Source organism: Lichenostomus cassidix, unplaced genomic scaffold (assembly GCF_008360975.1).
Source record: "Lichenostomus cassidix isolate B80296 unplaced genomic scaffold, HeHo_3.0 HiC_scaffold_531, whole genome shotgun sequence".
In the NCBI taxonomy this organism is placed as follows: domain Eukaryota; kingdom Metazoa; phylum Chordata; class Aves; order Passeriformes; family Meliphagidae; genus Lichenostomus; species Lichenostomus cassidix.
This window is the reverse complement of record NW_028147998.1, coordinates 54,531-73,840: the sequence shown is the minus strand read 5'-3', so window position 1 is coordinate 73,840 and position 19,310 is coordinate 54,531. Positions and strand designations below refer to the sequence as shown.

General features: G+C 58.2%; 1 protein-coding gene and 1 long non-coding RNA gene across 8 annotated transcripts; one reads left to right on the top strand and one right to left on the bottom strand.

Annotated features, from left to right (window-relative positions):
* Positions 1 to 871: 871 nt before the first annotated feature.
* On the top strand, positions 872 to 19,297 carry LOC146420417 (alanine aminotransferase 2-like). 6 transcript variants are annotated; one of them, XM_085048299.1, is made up of 12 exons: positions 872 to 980; positions 4,977 to 5,148; positions 7,158 to 7,247; positions 7,342 to 7,450; positions 7,530 to 7,660; positions 11,130 to 11,373; positions 12,548 to 12,627; positions 12,710 to 12,846; positions 16,033 to 16,207; positions 17,017 to 17,172; positions 18,730 to 18,842; positions 19,127 to 19,297. In XM_085048299.1, the coding sequence occupies exons 2-12, from the start codon at positions 4,987 to 4,989 to the stop codon at positions 19,215 to 19,217; spliced, it is 1,488 nt and encodes a 495-aa protein (XP_084904425.1). In that variant the 5' UTR covers positions 872 to 980; positions 4,977 to 4,986; the 3' UTR covers positions 19,218 to 19,297. The 6 variants fall into 6 exon arrangements, with proteins under 6 accessions (XP_084904425.1, XP_084904430.1, XP_084904428.1 ...); XM_085048304.1 differs by lacking the exon at positions 872 to 980 and adding an exon at positions 4,860 to 4,882; XM_085048298.1 differs by lacking the exon at positions 872 to 980 and having other exon boundaries at positions 4,898 to 5,148.
* On the bottom strand, positions 17,575 to 17,989 carry LOC146420418 (uncharacterized). Of its 2 annotated transcripts, none has more exons than XR_014849152.1 (3): positions 17,911 to 17,989; positions 17,733 to 17,804; positions 17,575 to 17,681 (listed from the first exon to the last, which is right to left on the bottom strand). It is a non-coding gene; the product is annotated as an uncharacterized LOC146420418 (long non-coding RNA). The 2 variants fall into 2 exon arrangements; XR_014849153.1 differs by having other exon boundaries at positions 17,575 to 17,650.
* Positions 19,298 to 19,310: the final 13 nt, after the last annotated feature.

Sequence of the window (19,310 nt, the reverse complement as noted above, 5' to 3'; positions counted from 1 at the left end):
GACCCCCAAATCCACATTTGGGGTTTTGGGATCCCCTAAATCCACACTTGGGAGCTCCAGGGACCCCAAATTCCCATTGGGAAGTTTTGGGATCTCCCAAATCCACACTGGGGAGGTTCAGGAACCCCAAATCCACATTTGGGGTTTTGGGATCCCCCAAATCCACACTGGGGAAGTTCAGGAACCCCAAATCCACACTGGGGTGGTCGGGGATCCCCAAATTCCCACTGGGGACTTTTGGGAACCCCCAAATCCACACTGGGGAGCTCCAGGCACCCCAAATTCCCATTGGGAAGTTTTGGGATCCCCCAAATCCACACTGGGGAAGTTCGGGAACCCCAAATCCACATTTGGGGTTTTTAGGATCCCAAATCCACATTTGGGAGTTTTTGGGACCCCAAATCCATCTGGGAAGTTTTGGGATCCCCTAAATCCACACTGGGGAAGCTCAGAAACCCCAAATCCACACTGAGGAAGTTCGGGTCCCCCAAATCCACATTTGGGGTTTTGGGATCCCCCAAAATCCACACTGGGGTGGTCGAGGATCCCCAAATTCCCACTGAGGAAGTTTCAGGATCCCCAAATCCACATTAGGGTGGTCGGTGATCCCCAAATTCCCATTGGAAAGTTTTGGGATCCCTCAAATCCACATTTGGGGTTTTGGGACCCCCAAAATCCACACTTGGGTGGTCGAAGATCCCCAAATTCCCACTGAGGAACTTTTGGGATCCCCAAATCCACATTTGGGGTTTTGGAATCAACCCCAAACCCACCCCAAACCCCATTACCGGGCGGGGCCGCCCCATCTCCCCACCCTAAATCCCAACCCCGCCCCCCTACAACTTTTGGGGTGGCCCCTCGGCGCCCCCATTCCCCTCCCCTTATAGGGGCGGGGCCCCCCCCAAAAAACCCTAAAACCCTAAACCCTCCCCTCCCCCGCCGCGATCCTATTTCGGGCCCCGCGGCAGCTGCAGGGAAAGGTCAGATCCCGCAGGGGTGACCCTAAAACGCCCTCGGCGACCCCAAAATCCCACCCGAAACCCCAAAACCCACCCCGGGGGGATATGGGGGAGTTGTAGGGGAAGGGTTTGGGGTTTGTTTTTTTTGGGGTTTTTTTTTTTTGGGGCGGCCCCGCGTGCTCGGGGGGGGCTGGAAGGGGTTGATAAGGGGTTTGGGGTTGATAATGGGGTGGGGCGGCCCTATAACCCTGCCGGCGGTGGGGGTTTGGGATTTTGGGGGATTTTGGGGGGATTTTGGGGGATTTAGGGGGGATTTGGGGTTTCTCGGTATTTGGGGTGAAGGGGGCTCGGGGGACCCTCAGTTTTGGGGTTTTTGGGGTTTCTGATGGGGGAATATTTAGGGATTTTAAATAGGGGCTGTGGGGTGATTTTGGGATCTCACTCTACAAGGACTCACTCATTATAGGGTCCTTAATTAGGTCCGTAATTAGGGTGATCCCTAAATTTGGGGTGTGGGGCGATTTTGGGATCCCCCATAACCCGGAAACCCCAACGAGGGTGGTTTATAGGGTCCCTAATAGGGGAAGGGACACCCCAGTGGGGGTTTTATGGGGTTTTTAATGGGGTGGGTCTAAGGGGACCTCTATAGGGTCCCTAATGGGGAGGATTTTATGGGATTTCTACTGCAGAGAGCTCTGGGGGATCTTTAATGGGGTGGGGGTCTATAGGGACCCCCTTGGGGAGACCCTAAAAGGGTCCATGGGGTCCCTAAAAGGGGGGATTTATGGGGTGGGGGTCTATAGGGTCCCTAATGGGGAGGATTTTATGGGATTTGTAATGCGGAGAGCTCTGGGGGATCTTTAATGGGGTGGGGGTCTATAGGGTCCCCCTTGGAGGGTCTTTAGGGGACCCTAAAGAGGTCTATAGGGTCCCTAAAAGGGGCGGTTTATGGGGTGGGGGTCTATAGGGTCCCTAATTTGGGGAGGGGTCCCTGGGGTCCCTAAAAGGGGGATTTATAGGGTGGGGGTCTATAGGATCCCTATAGGGTCCCCTATTTGGGGTGGAGGTCTATGGGGTCCCTAAAAGGGCGGTTTATGGGGTGGAGGTCTATAGGGTCCCCTATTTGGGGAGGGGTCTATAGGGGGTCCTAAAGGGGTCCCTGGGGTCCCTAAAAGGGGGTTTATGGAATGGGGGTCTATAGGGTCCCTAAAAGGGCGGTTTATGGGGTGGAGGTCTATAGGGTCCCTATAGGGGTCTATAGGGTCCCTAAAGGGTAGTTTATGGGGTGGAGGTCTATAGGGTCCCTATAGGGTCGCCTATTTGGGGTGGAGGTCTATAGGGTCCCTAAAAGGGCGGTTTATGGGGTGGAGGTCTATAGGGTCCCTATTTGGGGAGGGGTCTATAGGGTCCCTAAGGGATCCCTGGGGTCCCCAAAAGGGCGGTTTATGGGTTGGGGGGTCTATAGGGTCCCTATAGGGTCCCCAATTTCGGGAGGGGGTCTGTGGGGTCCCTAAAAGGGCGGTTTATGGAATGGAGGTCTATAGGGTCCCCTATTTGGGGTGGGGGTCTATAGGGTCCCTAAGGGGTCCCCAATTTGGGGTGGAGGTCTATGGGGTCCCTAAAAGGGCGGTTTATGGGGTGGAGGTCTATAGGGTCCCCTATTTGGGGAGGGGTCTATAGGGGGTCCTAAAGGGGTCTATAGGGTCCCTAAGGGATCCCTGGGGTCCCCAAAAGGGGGTTTATGGGGTGGAGGTCTATAGGGTCCCTAAAGGGGTCTATGGGGTCCCTAAAAGAGCGGTTTATGGGGTGGAGGTCTATAGGGTCCCCTATTTGGGGTGGAGGTCTATAGGGTCCCTAAAGGGGCAGTTTATGGGGTGGAGGTCTATAGGGTCCCCTATTTGGGGAGGGGTCTTTAGGGGGTCCTAAAGGGGTCTATAGGGTCCCTAAGGGGTCCTTGGGGTCCCTAAAAGAGCGGTTTATGGGGTGGAGGTCTATAGGGTCCCTAAAGGGGTCTATAGGGTCCCTAAAAGGGCGGTTTATGGGGTGGAGGTCCATAGGGTCCCTAAAGGAGTCCCTGGGGTCCCTAAAGGGGCGGTTTATGGGTTGGGGGGTCTATAGGGTCCTTATAGGGTCCCCAATTTGGGGTGGAGGTCTATAGGGTCCCTAAAAGGGTGGTTTATGGGGTGGAGGTCTATAGGGTCCCCTATTGGGAGGGTCTATAGGGTCCCCAATTTGGGGAGGGGTCCATGGGGTCCCTAAAACGGGGATTTATAGGGTGGAGGTCTATAGGATCCCTATAGGGTCGCCTATTTGGGGTGGAGGTCTATAGGGTCCCCTATTTGGGGTGGGGGTCTATAGGGTCCCTAAGAGGTCCATGGGGTCCCTAAAGGGGGATTTATAGGATGGAGGTCTATAGGGTCCCTAAAAGGGCGGTTTATGGGTTGGGGGGTCTATTGGGTCCCTATAGGGTTCCTAAAGGGGTCTATAGGGTCCCTAAAAGGGTCTATAGGGTCCCTAAAGGGGCAGTTTATGGGGTGAGGGTCTATAGGGTCCTTAAAGGGGTCCATGGGGTCCCTAAAAGGGCGGTTTATGGGGTGGAGGTCTATAGGATCCCCTATTTGGGGAGGGGTCTATAGGGTCCCTAAGAGGTCCCTGGGGTCCCTAAAGGGCAGTTTATGGGGTGGGGGTCTATAGGGTCCCTAAAGGGGTCTATGGGGTCCCTAAAAGGGCAGTTTATGGGGTGGAGGTCTATAGGGTCCCTATAGGTCCCTATAAGGTCCCCCAGCGGTGTCCCCAAACCGGAGGATGTCCCATCGGGTCCCCAACAGGGGGATGTCCCTCCTGACCCCCCCGGCCCCGCCCCCTCCGCCGGCAGCCAATCAGCGTCGAGTGGGTGTGGCTTATGGGATGATTGACAGCTGGCGGGTGCGATCAGCGATTGGCGCCGCTGGGGGGCGCTGTAGGCGGTGGGGGGGGGAATTTGGGGACATTTAGGGACATTCGGGGGAGGGGGGGATCTCAGGGGCACCGGGGTCGTGTCCCCACCCTTGACAGTGGCACTCGTGTCCCCTCCCTGTGCCCCACGTGTCCCCAAACCCCCACAATCCCCCTGTCCCCCCGTGTCGCCTGTCCCCAACCCGTGGAGTGCCACCCCCTTCACATGTGCCCACCGTCCCCAGTTCCAGTGTCACTGCCCGGTCCCCGTGCCACCCCTGTCCCCTGTGCCACCCCCTTTTCCTAGTGTCCCTTTCGCGGTGTCACTTGTCACCCATGCCGCTGTCACTGCCCGCTTTTTCCCAATCCCGGTGTCACCCCTTTCCCTGTCCCCGCTGTCCCCGCTGTCCCCTCTGCCATGTCCCCTTCCCCCGTGCCACCCCAGTGTCCCCTTCCCGGTGCCACTTTTTCCCTGTCCCGATGCCATCTGTCCCCATTCCCGCCTTCCCACTGTCCCCTTCCCGGTGCCACCGCCGTGCCCGGTGCCACTTTTCCCCAATCCCGCCGCTCCTTGTCGCCGTCCCCACTGTCCCTTCCCTCTCCCGGTGCCACTTTCTGTCATTTCCCACCCCCTCTCCCGGTGCCACCCCGTCCCGGTGTCCCTGGTGCCACCCCTCCCTGTCCCCTCTACCCTCCCCCGATGTCCCCGGTGCCACCCCCTCCCGGTGTCCCCGGTGCCACCCCGTCCCGGTGTCCCTGATGCCACTCCTTTCCTGTGCCCCCCGCCACGTGCCCTCCCGCTGTCCCCACTGCCCCCTCCCCTCATCCGTTGCCCTTCGCCCGTTGTCGCCCGTTGTCGCCCGTTGTCGCCCGTTGCCCCGAGGCGGCGCCGGTAGCCGCGGCGGCGCGGAGCGGGGAGGAGGAAGAGCAGGGTTGGGGACAATCCCGGGACAGGGCGATCCCCGTCACCCCGTCCCCGCCGCCGGGAGGTGGGTGGGTGGCGGTGTCGCGGTGTCGCCGCGGGGGTGGTGACACCCCGGCGATGCGGGCGCTGAGGGCGCTGTGGGCGCTGCGGCCCCGCAGGCTCCTGGCCATGGCGGCGGCGGCGGCGGCGCAGCTCGGTTCTCCCGGGACGGCCCGGGCCGGCCCGGTGCTCACCCTGGACACCATGAACCCCGCCATCCGCCGCGTCGAGTACGCCGTGCGCGGTCCCATTGTCACCCGAGCCCTGGAGCTCGAGCAGGAGCTGCGCAAGGTAACCGCGACCCTAAAACCCACCGGCGACGGGGGGAAAGGGAAAAGGGGACAGGGAGGAACCGTGCCGGACCGGGATAGCCCGAGCCTGGTGTGGGATGAACTTTTCGGGGTGGGATAAGCACCCCAAAAGCGGGATAAGCACCCCAAAACCGGGATAACCACCCCGAAACCGGGATATCCCCATCCCGCAGTGGGATAACCACCCCAAAACCGGGATAACCACCCCAAAACCGGGATAACCACCCCGAAACCGGGATATCCCCATCCCGCGGTGGGATAACCACCCCAAAACCGGGATAACCACCCCAAAACCGGGATATCCCGATCACGGAGTGGGATAACCTTCCCTAACCGGGATATCCCGATCCCGGTCCGGGATAAACTTCCCGGAGAGGGTTCAGCACCCCAAAAGCGGGATATCCACCCCAAAAGCGGGATAGCCTGATCCCGGACCGGGATAAACTTCCCAGAGAGGGATAACCACCCCAAAACCGGGATAACCACCTCAAAACCGGGATAACCACCCCAAAACTGGGATATCCCGATCCCGGACCGGGAACAGACCCCCGAACCGGGATAACCTTCCCGAACCGGGATAACCCAACCCTGAACCGGGATAACCTTCCCGAACCGGAATATCCCGATCCCAAACCGGGATAACCTTCCCGAACCACGGGATTTCCCCCCAAACCGGGATCCTCCCAAAAAAAGGGTTTTATCCCCCCAAAAAAGGGGGTTTTGGCCCCAAAAAAGGGGATTTTGGCCCCAAAAAAGGGATTTTACCCCCCAGGGCACCCTAAAAAGGCGACTCCTGACCTGGTCACCCCCAAAATCCGGGGATCACCATCAAACCCCCCAAAATCGGGATGTCCCCAGTGTCCCCTCTGTCCCCTCCCCTGTCACTGTCCCCACCTGGGAACTTTCCAGGGTCCCTTTTTGGGGGGGAGGGGGACATCGGGGACACCCCGGTGGGGACGGCGAAGGTGGCAGGGGGGTGACAGCGGTGCCAAGGGGGTGGCAGGGGTGAGGCCAGGTGACAGAGGTGACAGAGGGGACGCGTTCCGGGCGGTGCCACCCTGGGCAGAGTCCGGTCCCGCCGAGATGGCCAAAGTCCGGCGGGAGGTGGCCGCGGTCACCGAGGTTGGGGACACGGCGTTCCGGGGGGGGGTGGGGAAGTCCTTGCTGCCCTGCCAGGCTGTCCCCAAGGTCCCCAAGGTCCCCAAGGTCCCCATTTCCGGGGTTGCCGAGGTCCCCATGTCCCATATCCTCCCAGGACAGGTGACAGGGGGGTGATGCCATTGCAGGGTGGTGTCACCCGTGTCACAGCAGGGCTGTCACTGCGTGGGGACAGGCAGGCCATGACCCGTGACCTGGCCTGTCTCTGTCCCCGTTCCTGTCCCCATTCTTGTCCGCCCCCGCCTCATTCCTGTCCCTGTCCCCACCCTGTCCCTGACTTTGTCCCTGTCCCCATTCCCTTGGCTCCATCCCTGTCCCTGTCCCCATCTCTGTCGCTGTCCCCATCCCTGTTCATGTCCCCTGTCCCCTTCCCTTGTCCCTATCCCTGTCCCTGTCCCTTTACCCCTGTCCCCATGCCTGTCCCTTGTCCCCGTGCTTGTCCCTGTCCCTTTACCCCTGTCCCCATGCCTGTCCCTTGTCCCCATCCCTGCTGTCCTCATCCCCATCCCTGTCCCCTTGTCCCCATCCCCATCCCTGCTGTCCCTGTCCCTGTCCCCGTCCCTGTCCCTATCCCTGTCCCTATCCCTGTCCCTGTCCCTGTCCCTGTCCCTGTCCCTGTCCCTGTCCCTGTCCCTGTCCCTGTCCCTGTCCCTGTCCCCATCCCTGCTGTCCCCATCCCTGCTGTCCCTGTCCCTGTCCCTATCCCTGTCCCTATCCCTGTCCCTGTCCCTGTCCCTGTCCCTGTCCCTGTCCCTGTCCCTGTCCCTGTCCCTGTCCCCATCCCTGCTGTCCCCATCCCTGCTGTCCCTGTCCCTGTCCCTGTCCCCGCAGGGTGTCCCCAAACCCTTCACCGAGGTGATCAAGGCCAACATCGGTGACGCGCACGCCATGGGACAGAAACCCATCACCTTCCTCCGCCAGGTACGGCCACCAGCGCCACCTGCGGGGACATTGCCACCCCCCGGCCGGTGCCACCACCCCCCCCTCCTCTCCTCGTCACCCCCTGTCCCCTCAGGTGACAGCGCTGTGCCTGTGCCCGGAGCTCCTCACGGACCCCAACTTCCCCAGCGACGCCAAGGAGCGCGCCAGGCGACTCCTGGCGGCCTGCGGTGGCCAGAGCGCAGGTCGGTGTCACCTCCCCGCCGGGGACACCCGCTGTGTCGCCTGGCGGTGCCCGTGTCACCCTCGCTGTCCCCTCCTCAGGCTCCTACAGCGCCAGCCCGGGCATCCCGCTGGTGCGGGAGGACGTGGCGCGCTACATCCAACGTCGCGATGGTCTCCCCGCCAAGCCCGACGACATCTTCCTGTCCACCGGTGCCAGCGACGCCATCGTGGTACGGGGACAGCGGGGACAACTGCCACCACCCCCCCCACCCGGGGGACACCGGGCGCGGTGCCACCCCCCGGCCGTTCCCACGGCGGCTGGTGACAAAGGGGCCTTTGTAGCGCTCTTGGCGCTGGCCCCGGGACGGGCAGTGCCCGAGGGGGAGGTGGCACTTGGGGGGGGTGGCGTGTCCTTGGTGTCCCCACGCCCTCCGCGGGGACAGTGCCAACTCCGGGATGAGCTCAGGGTGGGGGTGGCACCGTGCTGTCCCCAAGGCTGTGGGGTGCCCTGTGGTGTCTCGATGGCCGTGGTGTCCTCATGGTCGGTGTTCCCTCGGTGTCCCCGTGTCGCCCAAATGCCACCCCCGTGTCCCCACGGTGTCCCCGTGTTGCTGTCCCCCTCGTTGTCCCCGTGTCCCCAACATCCTGTCCCCATGGCCACTCCAGCCATGTCACAGTGATGTCCCCATGGCCACCCCAACTGTGTTCCCTCACTGTCCCCATGGTCTCTATCTCCATGTCCCCTCACTGTCCCCATGGCCACACAAAATCTGTCCCCATGATGTCCCCACCCCCCGTGACCCCATTGTCCCCATATGGGATGGGGTGGGACACCAACCATGTCCCCATGATGTCCCAATTCCCACCCCAGCCTGTCCCCTCATTTCCCCCACAACATCCCCACGCTGTCCCCATGTCCCCAACCCCACAAAGTCCCCACAAAGTCCCCATTACACCCCCATGTCCCCAACCCCACCCCATCCCCAGCTCACCCCACCTCTCCACCCCCCAGAACATCCTGAAGCTTGATCCCAAAACTGGACTGGGACCCCAAAACTGGACTGGGACCCCAAAACTGGACTGGGATCCCAAAACTGGACTGGGATCAATAGACTGGGATTGGGACTCCAGGACTGAACTGGGACCCCAAAACTAAACTGGGACTGGGACCCCAGGACAACTGGGACCCCAAAACTGGACTGGGACTCCAAGACTAGACTGGGACCCCAAAACTGGACTGGGACTCCAAGACTAGACTGGGACCCCAGGACTGGACTGGGACTGGGACCCCATGACTGGACTGGGATCAACAGACTGGGATTGGGACCCCAGGACTTGAGGTTGGGACCCCAAAACTGGACTGGGATCCATAGACTGGGATTGGGATCCCAAAACTGGACTGGGACCCCAGGACTGGACTGGGATCCACAGACTGGGATTGGGACTCCAGGACTGAACTAGGACCCCAAAACTGAACTGGGACCCCAAAACTGAACTAGGACCCCAAAACTGAACTGGGACCCCAAAACTGGACTGGGATCCCAAAACTGGACTGGGATTGGGACTCCAAGACTGGACTGGGATCAATAGACTGGGATTGGGACTCCATGACTCAACTGGGACCCCAAAACTGGACTGGGACCCCAGGACAACTGGGACCCCAAAACTGGACTGGGACTCCAAGACTAGACTGGGACCCCAAAACTGGACTGGGATTAGGAGCCCAAAACTGGACTGGGATCTCTGGGCTGGACCCCAACCCATCCCCTCATTTCCCCCACAACATCCCCACGCTGCCCCCATATCCCCAACCCCACAAAGTCCCCACAAGGTCCCCATTGTGACCCTAAATCCCCAACCCCACACCATCCCCATCTCACCCCACCTCTCCATCCCCCCAGAGCATCCTGAAGCTTGATCCCAAAATTGGACTGGGACCCCAAAACTGGACTGGGATCCCAAAACTGGACTGGGACCCCAAAACTGGACTGGGACTGGGACTGGGACCCCAAAACTGGACTGGGATCCATATACTGGAATTGGGACTCCAGGACTCAACTGGGACCCCAAAACAGGACTGGGATCAATAGACTGAGATTGGGAGCCCAAAACTGGACTGGGATTAGGACATCAAAAGTGGACTGGGACCCCAAAACTGGACTGGGACCCCAAAACTGGACTGGGACTGGGAGCCCATGACAGGACTGAGATCAACAGATTGGGATTGGGACCCCAAAACTGTACTGGGATCCATAGACTGGGATTGGGACCCCAGGACTTGACTAGGACCCCAAAACTGGACTCGGATTGGGACCCCAAGACTGGTCTGGGACCCCAAAACTGGAGTGGGACCCCAAAACTGGACTGTGATTGAGACCCCAGGACTGAATTGGGATCCATAGACTGGGATTGGGACTCCAGGGCTGGACTGGGATCCCAATACTGGACTGGGACACCGTTACTGGACTGGGACTGGGACACCAAAACTGGACTGGGATTCCCAAAACTGGACTGAGATTGGGACCCCAAGAATGAACTGGGATCCACAGATTGGGATTGGGACACCAAAACTGGACTGGGACTGGGACCCCAGGACTGGACTGGGATCCACAGACTGGGATTGGGACTCCAGGACTGAACTAGGACCCCAAAACTGGACTGGGATCCCAAAACTGGACTGGGATCCCAAAACTGGACTGGGATTGGGACTCCAGGACTGAACTAGGACCCCAAAACTGGACTGGGATCCCAAAACTGGACTGGGACTCCAAGACTGAATTAGGATTCATAGACTGGGATTGGGACCCCATGACTGGACTGGGACCCCAAAACTGGACTGGGATTGGGACTCCAAGACTGGACTGGGGTCAATAGACTGGGATTGGGACTCCACGACTCAACTGGGACCCCAAAACTGGACTGGGACTCCAAGACTAGACTGGGACCCCAAAACTGGACTGGGATTAGGAGCCCAAAACTGGAATGGCATCTCTGGGCTAGACCCCAACCCATCCCCTCATTTCCCCCACAACATCCCCACGCTGCCTCCAGGTCCCCAATCCCACAAAGTCCCCACGAAGTCCCCATTGTGACCCTAAATCCCCAACCCCACACCATCCCCACCTCATCCCCATCTCACCCCGTCTCTCCATCTCCCCAGAACATCCTGAAGCTTCATCCCAAAACTGGACTGGGACCCCAAAACTGGACTGGGATCCCAAAACTGGACTGGGATTGGGACCCCAAAACTGGACTGGGACTGAGACTCCAAAACTGGACTGGGACTGGGATCCCAAAACTGGACTGCAATCCATAGACTGGGATTGGGATCCCAAGACTGGACTGGGATCAATAGACTGGGATTGGGACCCCAGGACTGGACTGGGATCAATAGACTGGGATTGGGACTCCAAGACTCGACTGGGACCCCAAAACTAAACTGGGATTAGGACTCCAAGACTAGACTGGGATCAATAGATTGGGATTGGGACTCCAGGACTCAATTGGGACCCCAAAACTGGACTGGAATCTCTGGGCTTGACCCCAACCCATCCCCTCCTTTCCCCCACAACATCCCCACATTGCCCCCATGTCCCCAACCCCACAAAGTCCCCACAAAGTCCCCATTATGCCCCTACATCCCAACCCCACACCATCCCCACCCCATCCCCACCTCACCCCACCTCTCCGTCCCCCCAGAGCATCCTGAAGCTGCTGGTGGCGGGCTCGGGCTCGTCGCGCACGGGGGTGATGATCCCGATCCCGCAGTACCCGCTGTACTCGGCGGCGCTGGCCGAGCTGGACGCCGTGCAGATCAACTATTACCTGGCCGAGGATCGCTGCTGGGCGCTGGACGTGGCCGAGCTGCGGCGGGCGCTGGCCGAGGGGCGCAAGCGCTGCGCCCCCCGAGTGCTGTGCATCATCAACCCTGGAAATCCCACCGGTAATGGGGATGGGGTGGGGTTGGTGGGGTTGTTTGTGGGGTTTGGGGAGTGGGGTGGGAGCTGTGGGGTGGGATATGTGGGGTGGGGTGGGATGGGATCCGTGGGGTGGGATGTTTGGGATATCTGGGGTGGGATTCACAGGGTGGGATATGTGGGATGAGATTCGTGGGGTGGGATGGCATCCAGGGTTTGGGATATTTGGGATGGGATGGGATGGGATCTGCTGGGTGGGATGTTTGGGATATCTGGGGTGGGATATTTGGGATGGGATCCATGAGGTGGGATGTTTGGGATATCTGGGGTGGGATCTGTGGGGTGGGATGTTTGGGGTGGGATGTGATTCATGGGGTTGGATCCCAATGTTGGAGTGGGACACCTGGAGTGGGATATCTGGGATGGGGTGGGATGGGATTGATGGGATCCACAGGATGGGATATATGGGATATCTGGGATGGGGTATCTAGGGTGGGATTGGACACCTGGGATGGGATGGGATCCATGGGGTGGGATGTTTGGGGTGGGATCCCAGGGTGGACAGGGAACTCAAGGTTGGGACCCCAAGGCTGGACTGGGATCCCAAAACTGGACTGGGATCCATGGACTGGGATCGGGACCCCAAAACTGGACTGGGACCCCAAAACTGGACTGGGATCCCAAAACTCAACTGGGATCACAAAACTGGACTGGGATTGGGAACCCAAAACTGGACTGGGACCCCAAAACTGGACTGGGATCCATGGACTGGGATTGGGAACCCAAAACTGGACTGGGATCCCAAAACTGGACTGGGATCCATGGACTGGGATTGGGAACCCAAAACTGGACTGGGATCCCAAAGCTGGACTGGGATCCATGGACTGGGATTGGGAACCCAAAACTGGACTGGGATCCCAAAACTGGACTGGGATCCATGGACTGGGATTGGGAACCCAAAACTGGACTGGGATCCCAAAGCTGGACTGGGATTGGGACCCCATAACTGGACTGGGATCCCAACGCTGCACTGGGATTGGGATCCCAAGACTTTCCTGGGACCTTGGGACTTTCCTGGGACCCCAAAATTGGACTGGGATCCCAAGACAGAGACACCTGGGCTGGACTGGGACCCCAGTCTGGTGCTGGGCTGACCCCGCTGAGCTCCGGTGTCCCCATGTCCCCTGTCTGTGTCCCCAGGCCAGGTCCAGAGCCGGGAATGCATTGAGGACGTCATCAAGTTCGCCTACGAGGAGAAACTTTTCCTCATGGCCGACGAGGTGGGCGTGTCCCCCAGTCCCTCGTCCCCGGGAAAGTTCCGGAACTCCGGGTGACATCTGGGGATGTCCCCTCCCCACCCAGGTGTACCAGGACAACATCTACGCCAAGGGCTCGGCCTTCCATGCCTTCAAGAAGGTCCTGATGGAGATGGGACCGCCCTACTCGGAGGCGGTGGAGCTGGCCTCCTTCCACTCCATCTCCAAGGGATTCATGGGAGAGTGAGTCCTGAGGTCACCATCCTGGAATTGTCACCTGGGGGGTGGCCAGGGTCCCACGGGGCCGGTGGGATGGAGGATATGGGGGGGATGGAGGGATGGACGTGCCACCACCCCATGGATCTTCTGGGGGTGGGATTGGGGATGCCACCACCCCATGGATCCACTGGAATGGGTCGTGGAGGTGACATCGGATGGGGATGCCACCACCCTGTGGATGTCATGGACTGGGGAGAGAGATGCCACCACCCCACGGACCTTCTGGGGGTGGGATTGGGGATGCCACCACCCCACGGGTGGTGACCCCAATGGGTCATGGAGGTGATGTAGGGATGGAAGTGCCACCACCCCACAGATGTCATGGTTTGAGGTTGGAGGTGACATTGGATGAGGATGCTGTGACTCCATGGATGCCATGTCCCATCCATGGGTTCCCATCACAGGCCTCCCCATCTGTGGACATTTATCTGTGGATCTCATCCATGGAGCCCATCCATGGGTTCCTCTCCATAGGTTCCTATCCATGGATCCCATCCATGGGTTCCTCTCCATAGGTTCCTATCCATGGGTTCCTCTCATGGACCTCAATCCATGGGTCCTTCTCCATTGGTTCTTTCTCCAATGGAGACTCCCATCCATAGATTCCTATCATTGGTTCCCATCCATGGGTTTCATGATGGGTTCCATCCATGGATCTAGGTCCTCATCCATGGATTCCCATCCACAGCTCCCATCCACGGGTTCCATGATAGGTCCCATCCATGGATTCCCGTCCCAGACGCCAATCCATAGATTCCCATCCATGGGTTCCATGATGGGTCCCATCCACAGATCCCATTTCTAGGACTGCCATCCATGGATTCCCATCCATAGCTCCCATCCATGGGTTCCATGATGGGTCCCATCCATGAATTCCCATCAATGGGTCCCATCCATGGATCCCATCTGTAGGTTTTCACCCATGGATTCCCATCCATGGATCCCATCCATGGGTTCCATGATGGGTTCCATCTGTGGATTCCCATCTGTAGGTCCTCATCCGTGGATTCCAATCCCAGACCCCAATCCATGGACTCCCACCCATGGATTCCCATCCACAGCTCCCATCCATGGGTTCCATGATGGGTCCCATCCATGGATTCCCATCCTAGACCCCCATCCATAGATTTCCATCCATGGGGTTCCATGATGGATTCCATCCATGGATCCCATCTAGGTTCTCATCCATGGATTCCCATCCACGGCTCCCATCCATAGATTCCCATCCAGGGGTTCCATGATGGGTCCCACCTGTAGGTTCTCATCTATGGATTCCCATCCATGGATTCCCATCCACGGCTCCCATCCATGGGTTCCATGATGGATTCCCACCCCAGACACCCATCCATGGATTCCCATCCACGGGTTCCATGGATGGGTTCCATCCGTGGGTTCCCATCTGTAGGTTCTCATCCATGGATGCCCAACCACAGCTCCCATCCACGGGTTCCATGATGGGTCCCATCCATGGATTCCCATCCTAGATCCCCATCCATAGGTTCCCATCCATGGGTTCCACGATGGGTTCCATCCATGGATCCCATCTGTAGGTTCTCATCCATGGATTCCCATCCTAGATCCCCATCCATAGCTCCCATCCACGGGTTCCATGATGGATCCCATCCATGGGTCCCATCTCTAGGTTGTCATCCATGGATTCCCATCCACAGCTCCCATCCATGGGTTCCATGATTGCTGTCATCCGTGGGTCCCATCTGTGGGTCCTTCTCCATAGGTTCCTATCCATTAATTCCGTCTATGAATCCCATCCGTGGATTTCTATCCATGGATCCTATCTCTAGGTCTTCATCCATGGATTCCAATCCCTGATTCCCATCCATGGGTCCCTTCTCTAGGTTCTCATCCATGGATTCCATCTGTAGGTTCTCATCCATGGATTCCCATCCTAGATCTCCATCCATAGCTCCCATCCATGGGTTCCATGATGGGTCCCATCCATGAATCCCATCTGTAGGTCCTCGTCCATGGATTCCTGTTCCATATCCTCATCCACAGCTCCCACCCATGGGTTCCATTATGGGTTCCTTCTATCAGTCCCATCTCTAGATCCTCATCCATGGATTCCCAACCACAGCTCCCATCCATGGGTTCCATGATAGATTCCCATCCATGGATTCCCATCCTAGATCCCCATCCATAGAATCCCACCCATGGGTTCCATGATGGGTTCCTTCTATGGATCCCATCTCTAGGTCCTCATCCATGGATTCCCATCTACAGCTCCCATCCATGGATTCCCATCCACAACCCCCACCCATGGGTTCCATGATGGGTTTCTTCTATGGATCCCACCTCTAGGTCCTCATCCATGGATTCCCATCCACAGCTCCCATCCATGGGTTCCATGATGGGTCCCATCCATTAATCCCATCTGTAGGTTCTCATACATGGATTCCCATCTACAGCTCCCATCCATGGATTCCCATCTACAGCTCCCATCCATGGGTTCCATGATAGATTCCCATCCATGGATTCCCATCCTAAATCTCCATCCATAGATTCCCATCCATGGATTCCATGATGGGTCCCGTCCATGAATCCCACCTCTAGGTTCTCATCCATGGATTCCCACCCATGACTCCCATCCATGGATTCCCATCCACAGATTCCCACCCATGGGATCCATGATGGGTCCCATCCATGAATCCCATCTCTAGGTCCTCATCCATGGATTCCCATCCCATATCCCCATCCACAGCTCCCACCCATAGGTTCCATGATGGGTTCCTTCTATGGATCCCACCTCTAGGTCTTCATCCATGGATTCCCATCCCATATCCCCATCCACAGCTCCCACCCATAGGTTCCATGATGGGTTCCTTCTATGGATCCCACCTCTAGGTCTTCATCCATGGATTCCCATCCACAGCTCCCACCCACCCGTTCCATGATGGGTCCCATCCATGGAGTCCCATCTAAGGCTCCCATCCATGAATTCCCATCCCAGACCCTCAGCCATGAATTCCCATCCATGGCTCCCATCCATGGATTCCCACCCATGGATTCCCACCTGCAGCTCCCATCCATGGGTTCCACCATGAACTCCCACCCTGTCTCTCTCCCATTCCCCATTCCCTGCTCCCTCTCCATCCCGGCGGTGCCGATCCCGATCCCGGTGCTGTCCGGCAGGTGTGGCCTGCGGGGTGGCTACGTGGAAGTGGTCAACATGGATCTGGAGGTGAAGGCGCAGCTGTCCAAGCTGGTGTCCGTGCGGCTCTGCCCGCCCGTGCCCGGACAGATGGTCCTGGACGTCGTCATGGATCCGCCCAAGCCTGGAGAGCCGTCCTATGAGCGTTTCCAGGCGGTACGGAGTGATGGGATGGGGTGGGAATGGGATGGGATGGGATGGGATGGGATGGGATTGGGATGGATGGGATGGGATGGGATGGGATGGGATATGGGATGGGATTTGGGATGGGATATGGGATGGGATGGGATTTGGGATGGGGTGGGATGGGATGGTGTGGGTGGGATGGGATCCAGGGATGGGATGGGATGGGGAGGGATGGGTTGGACTGGGATGGGATGGGATGGGATGGGATCCATGGGATGGGATGGGATGATGGGAGGGATGGGATGGGATGGGATGGATGGGATGGGACCATGGGATGATGGGATGGGATTTGGGATGGGATGGGATTTGGGATGGGATCCATGGGATGGGATCCATGGGATGGGATGGGATCGGATGGGATGGGATGGATGGGATGGGATGGGATGGAATTGGATGGGATGGGATGGGATGGGATGGGATGGGATCCATGGGATGGGATGGGATCCATGGGATGGGATGGGTTGGGATTGGGGTGGGGACAGGATGGGATGAGGTTGGGATAGAGAGAGGAACGGGAATGGGATGGGGATGGAATTGGGTGGGATGGGATGGGATGGGATGGGATGGAATGGGATGGGATGGGATGGAATGGGATTGGGATGGGGACAGGATGGGATGGGATGGGATGGGATCCATGGGATGGGATGGGATGGGATCCATGGGATGGGATGGGATGGGATGGGATGGGATGGGATCCATGGGATGGGGTCCATGGGATGGGATCTACGGGAAGGAATGAGCCAGCTTGGAATGTAATGTCCCACCCCGTTCTCCCACAGGAGAAGGAGGCCGTGCTCAACTCCCTGGCGGAAAAGGCTCGGCTGACCCAGGAGATCTTCAACAAAACTCCAGGGATCCACTGCAACCCCGTGCAGGGAGCCATGTACTCCTTCCCACGGATAGACCTCCCGCCCCGCGCCCTGGCCGCCGCCAAGGTCCTCGGGAATGCCGGGATTCCGGCCGGGAAATGTGGGATGGGTGGGATGTGACTGGGATGGATGGGATCCCAACTGGGATGGATGGGATCTGACTGGGAACGGACAGGATCCCAAATGGGAGATGTGGGGATGGATGGGATCTGACTTGGATGGATGGGATCTGACTGGGAAGGATGGGATCTGACTGGGATGGATGGGATCTGACTGGGAAGGATGGGATCTGACTGGGATGGATGGGATCTGAACTGGGAGATGTGGGGATGGATGGAAACCGAACTGGGATATGTGGGGACGGATGGGATCCCAACTGGGATGGATGGGATCCAAACTGGGAATGGACAGGATCTGAACTGGGAGATGTGGGGATGTATGTGATGTGACTGGGAACAGACAGGATCCCAATGGGAATGAACAGGATCCGAACTGGGAGATGTGGGGATGGATGGGATCCGAACTGGGATGGATGGGATCTGAACTGGGAGACGTGGGGATGGATGGGATCCGAACTGGGAGATGTGGGGATAGATGGGATGTGACTGGGATGGATAGGATGTGACTGGGATGGATGGGATCCCAACTGGGAGATGTGGGGATGGATGGGATCCAAACTGGGATGGATGGGATCCAAACTGGGAATGGACAGGATCCCAACTGGGAGATGTGGGGATGGATGGGATCTGACTGGGAACGGAGAGGATCCCAACTGGGAACTGTGGGGATGGATGGGATCCGAACTGAGAGATGTGGGGATGGATGGGATCTGACTGGGATGGATGGGATCCAAACTGGGAGATGTGGAGATGGATGGGATCTGACTGGGAATGGACAGGATCCCAATTGGGAACGGACAGGATCCCAACTGGGAGATGTGGGATGGATGGGATCTGACTGGGATGGATGGGATCTGACTGGGGTGGATGGGATCTGACTGGGATGGATGGGATCTGAACTGGGAGATGTGGGGATGGATGGAAACCGAACTGGGATATGTGGGCATGGATGGGATCCCAACTGGGATGGATGGGATCCAAACTGGGAGTGGACAGGATCCCAACTAGGAGATGTGGAGATGGACGGGATCTAAACTGGGATGGATGGGATCCAAACTGGGAGACGTGGGGATGGATGGGATCTGACTGAGATGGATGGGATCTGACTGGGAATGGACAGGATCCCAACTGGGAGATGTGGGATGGATGGGATCCCAACTGGGATGGATGAGACCTGACTGGGAATGGACAGGATCCCAACTGGGAGATGTGGGGATGGACGGGATCTGACTGGGATGGATGGGATCTGAACTGGGACATGTGGGGATGGGTGGGATTCCAACTGGGATGGATGGGATCTGAACTGGGAGACGTGGGGATGGAGGGGATCCAAACTGGGAACGGACAGGATCTGAACTGGGAGATGTGAGGATGGATGGGATCCCAACTGGGATGGATGGGATCCCAACTGGGATGAATGGGATCTGAACTGGGAGATGTGGGGATGGATGGGATCCAAACTGGGAGATATCCCCATTTTTCCATCCCAATCCCAAATTCCCAGGAGAAGAACCAGGCCCCGGACATGTTCTTCTGCATGAAGCTCCTGGAGGAAACCGGGATCTGTGTCGTCCCGGGAAGTGGCTTCGGACAGCGGGAAGGCACCTTCCACTTCCGGTGGGTTCCCACCCCAGAATTCCCTCTTTTTAGGATCCCCATTCCAAATTATCTGTTCTCAGGATTCCCACCCCAAATTCCCTGTTCCCGCACCCCAAATTCTGTGTTCCCCCACTCCAAATTCCCTCTTCCAACTCAAAGGCAGTCAGGTGCAAATTTTGGGGTTTCGAGATAACAGGAAATTTTGGGGTTTCAGCACCCAACAGAGCACATTGGGTGAATTCGGGGTCCTGGAGGAGGCCTCCTGGTGCCATTCCCAAATTTTTTTCCCAAATTTTTTCCAGGATGACCATCCTGCCGCCCACGGAAAAGCTGAAGATCCTACTGGACAAACTGAGCACTTTCTACACCAAGTTCGTCAAGGAATTCTCCTGAGAAACTCTTCTTAAGGAACGTCACCTCCTGTCACCTCCATGTCACCTCCATGTCACCTCCACGTCACCTCCAGCACTCCCCACCCAACACTTC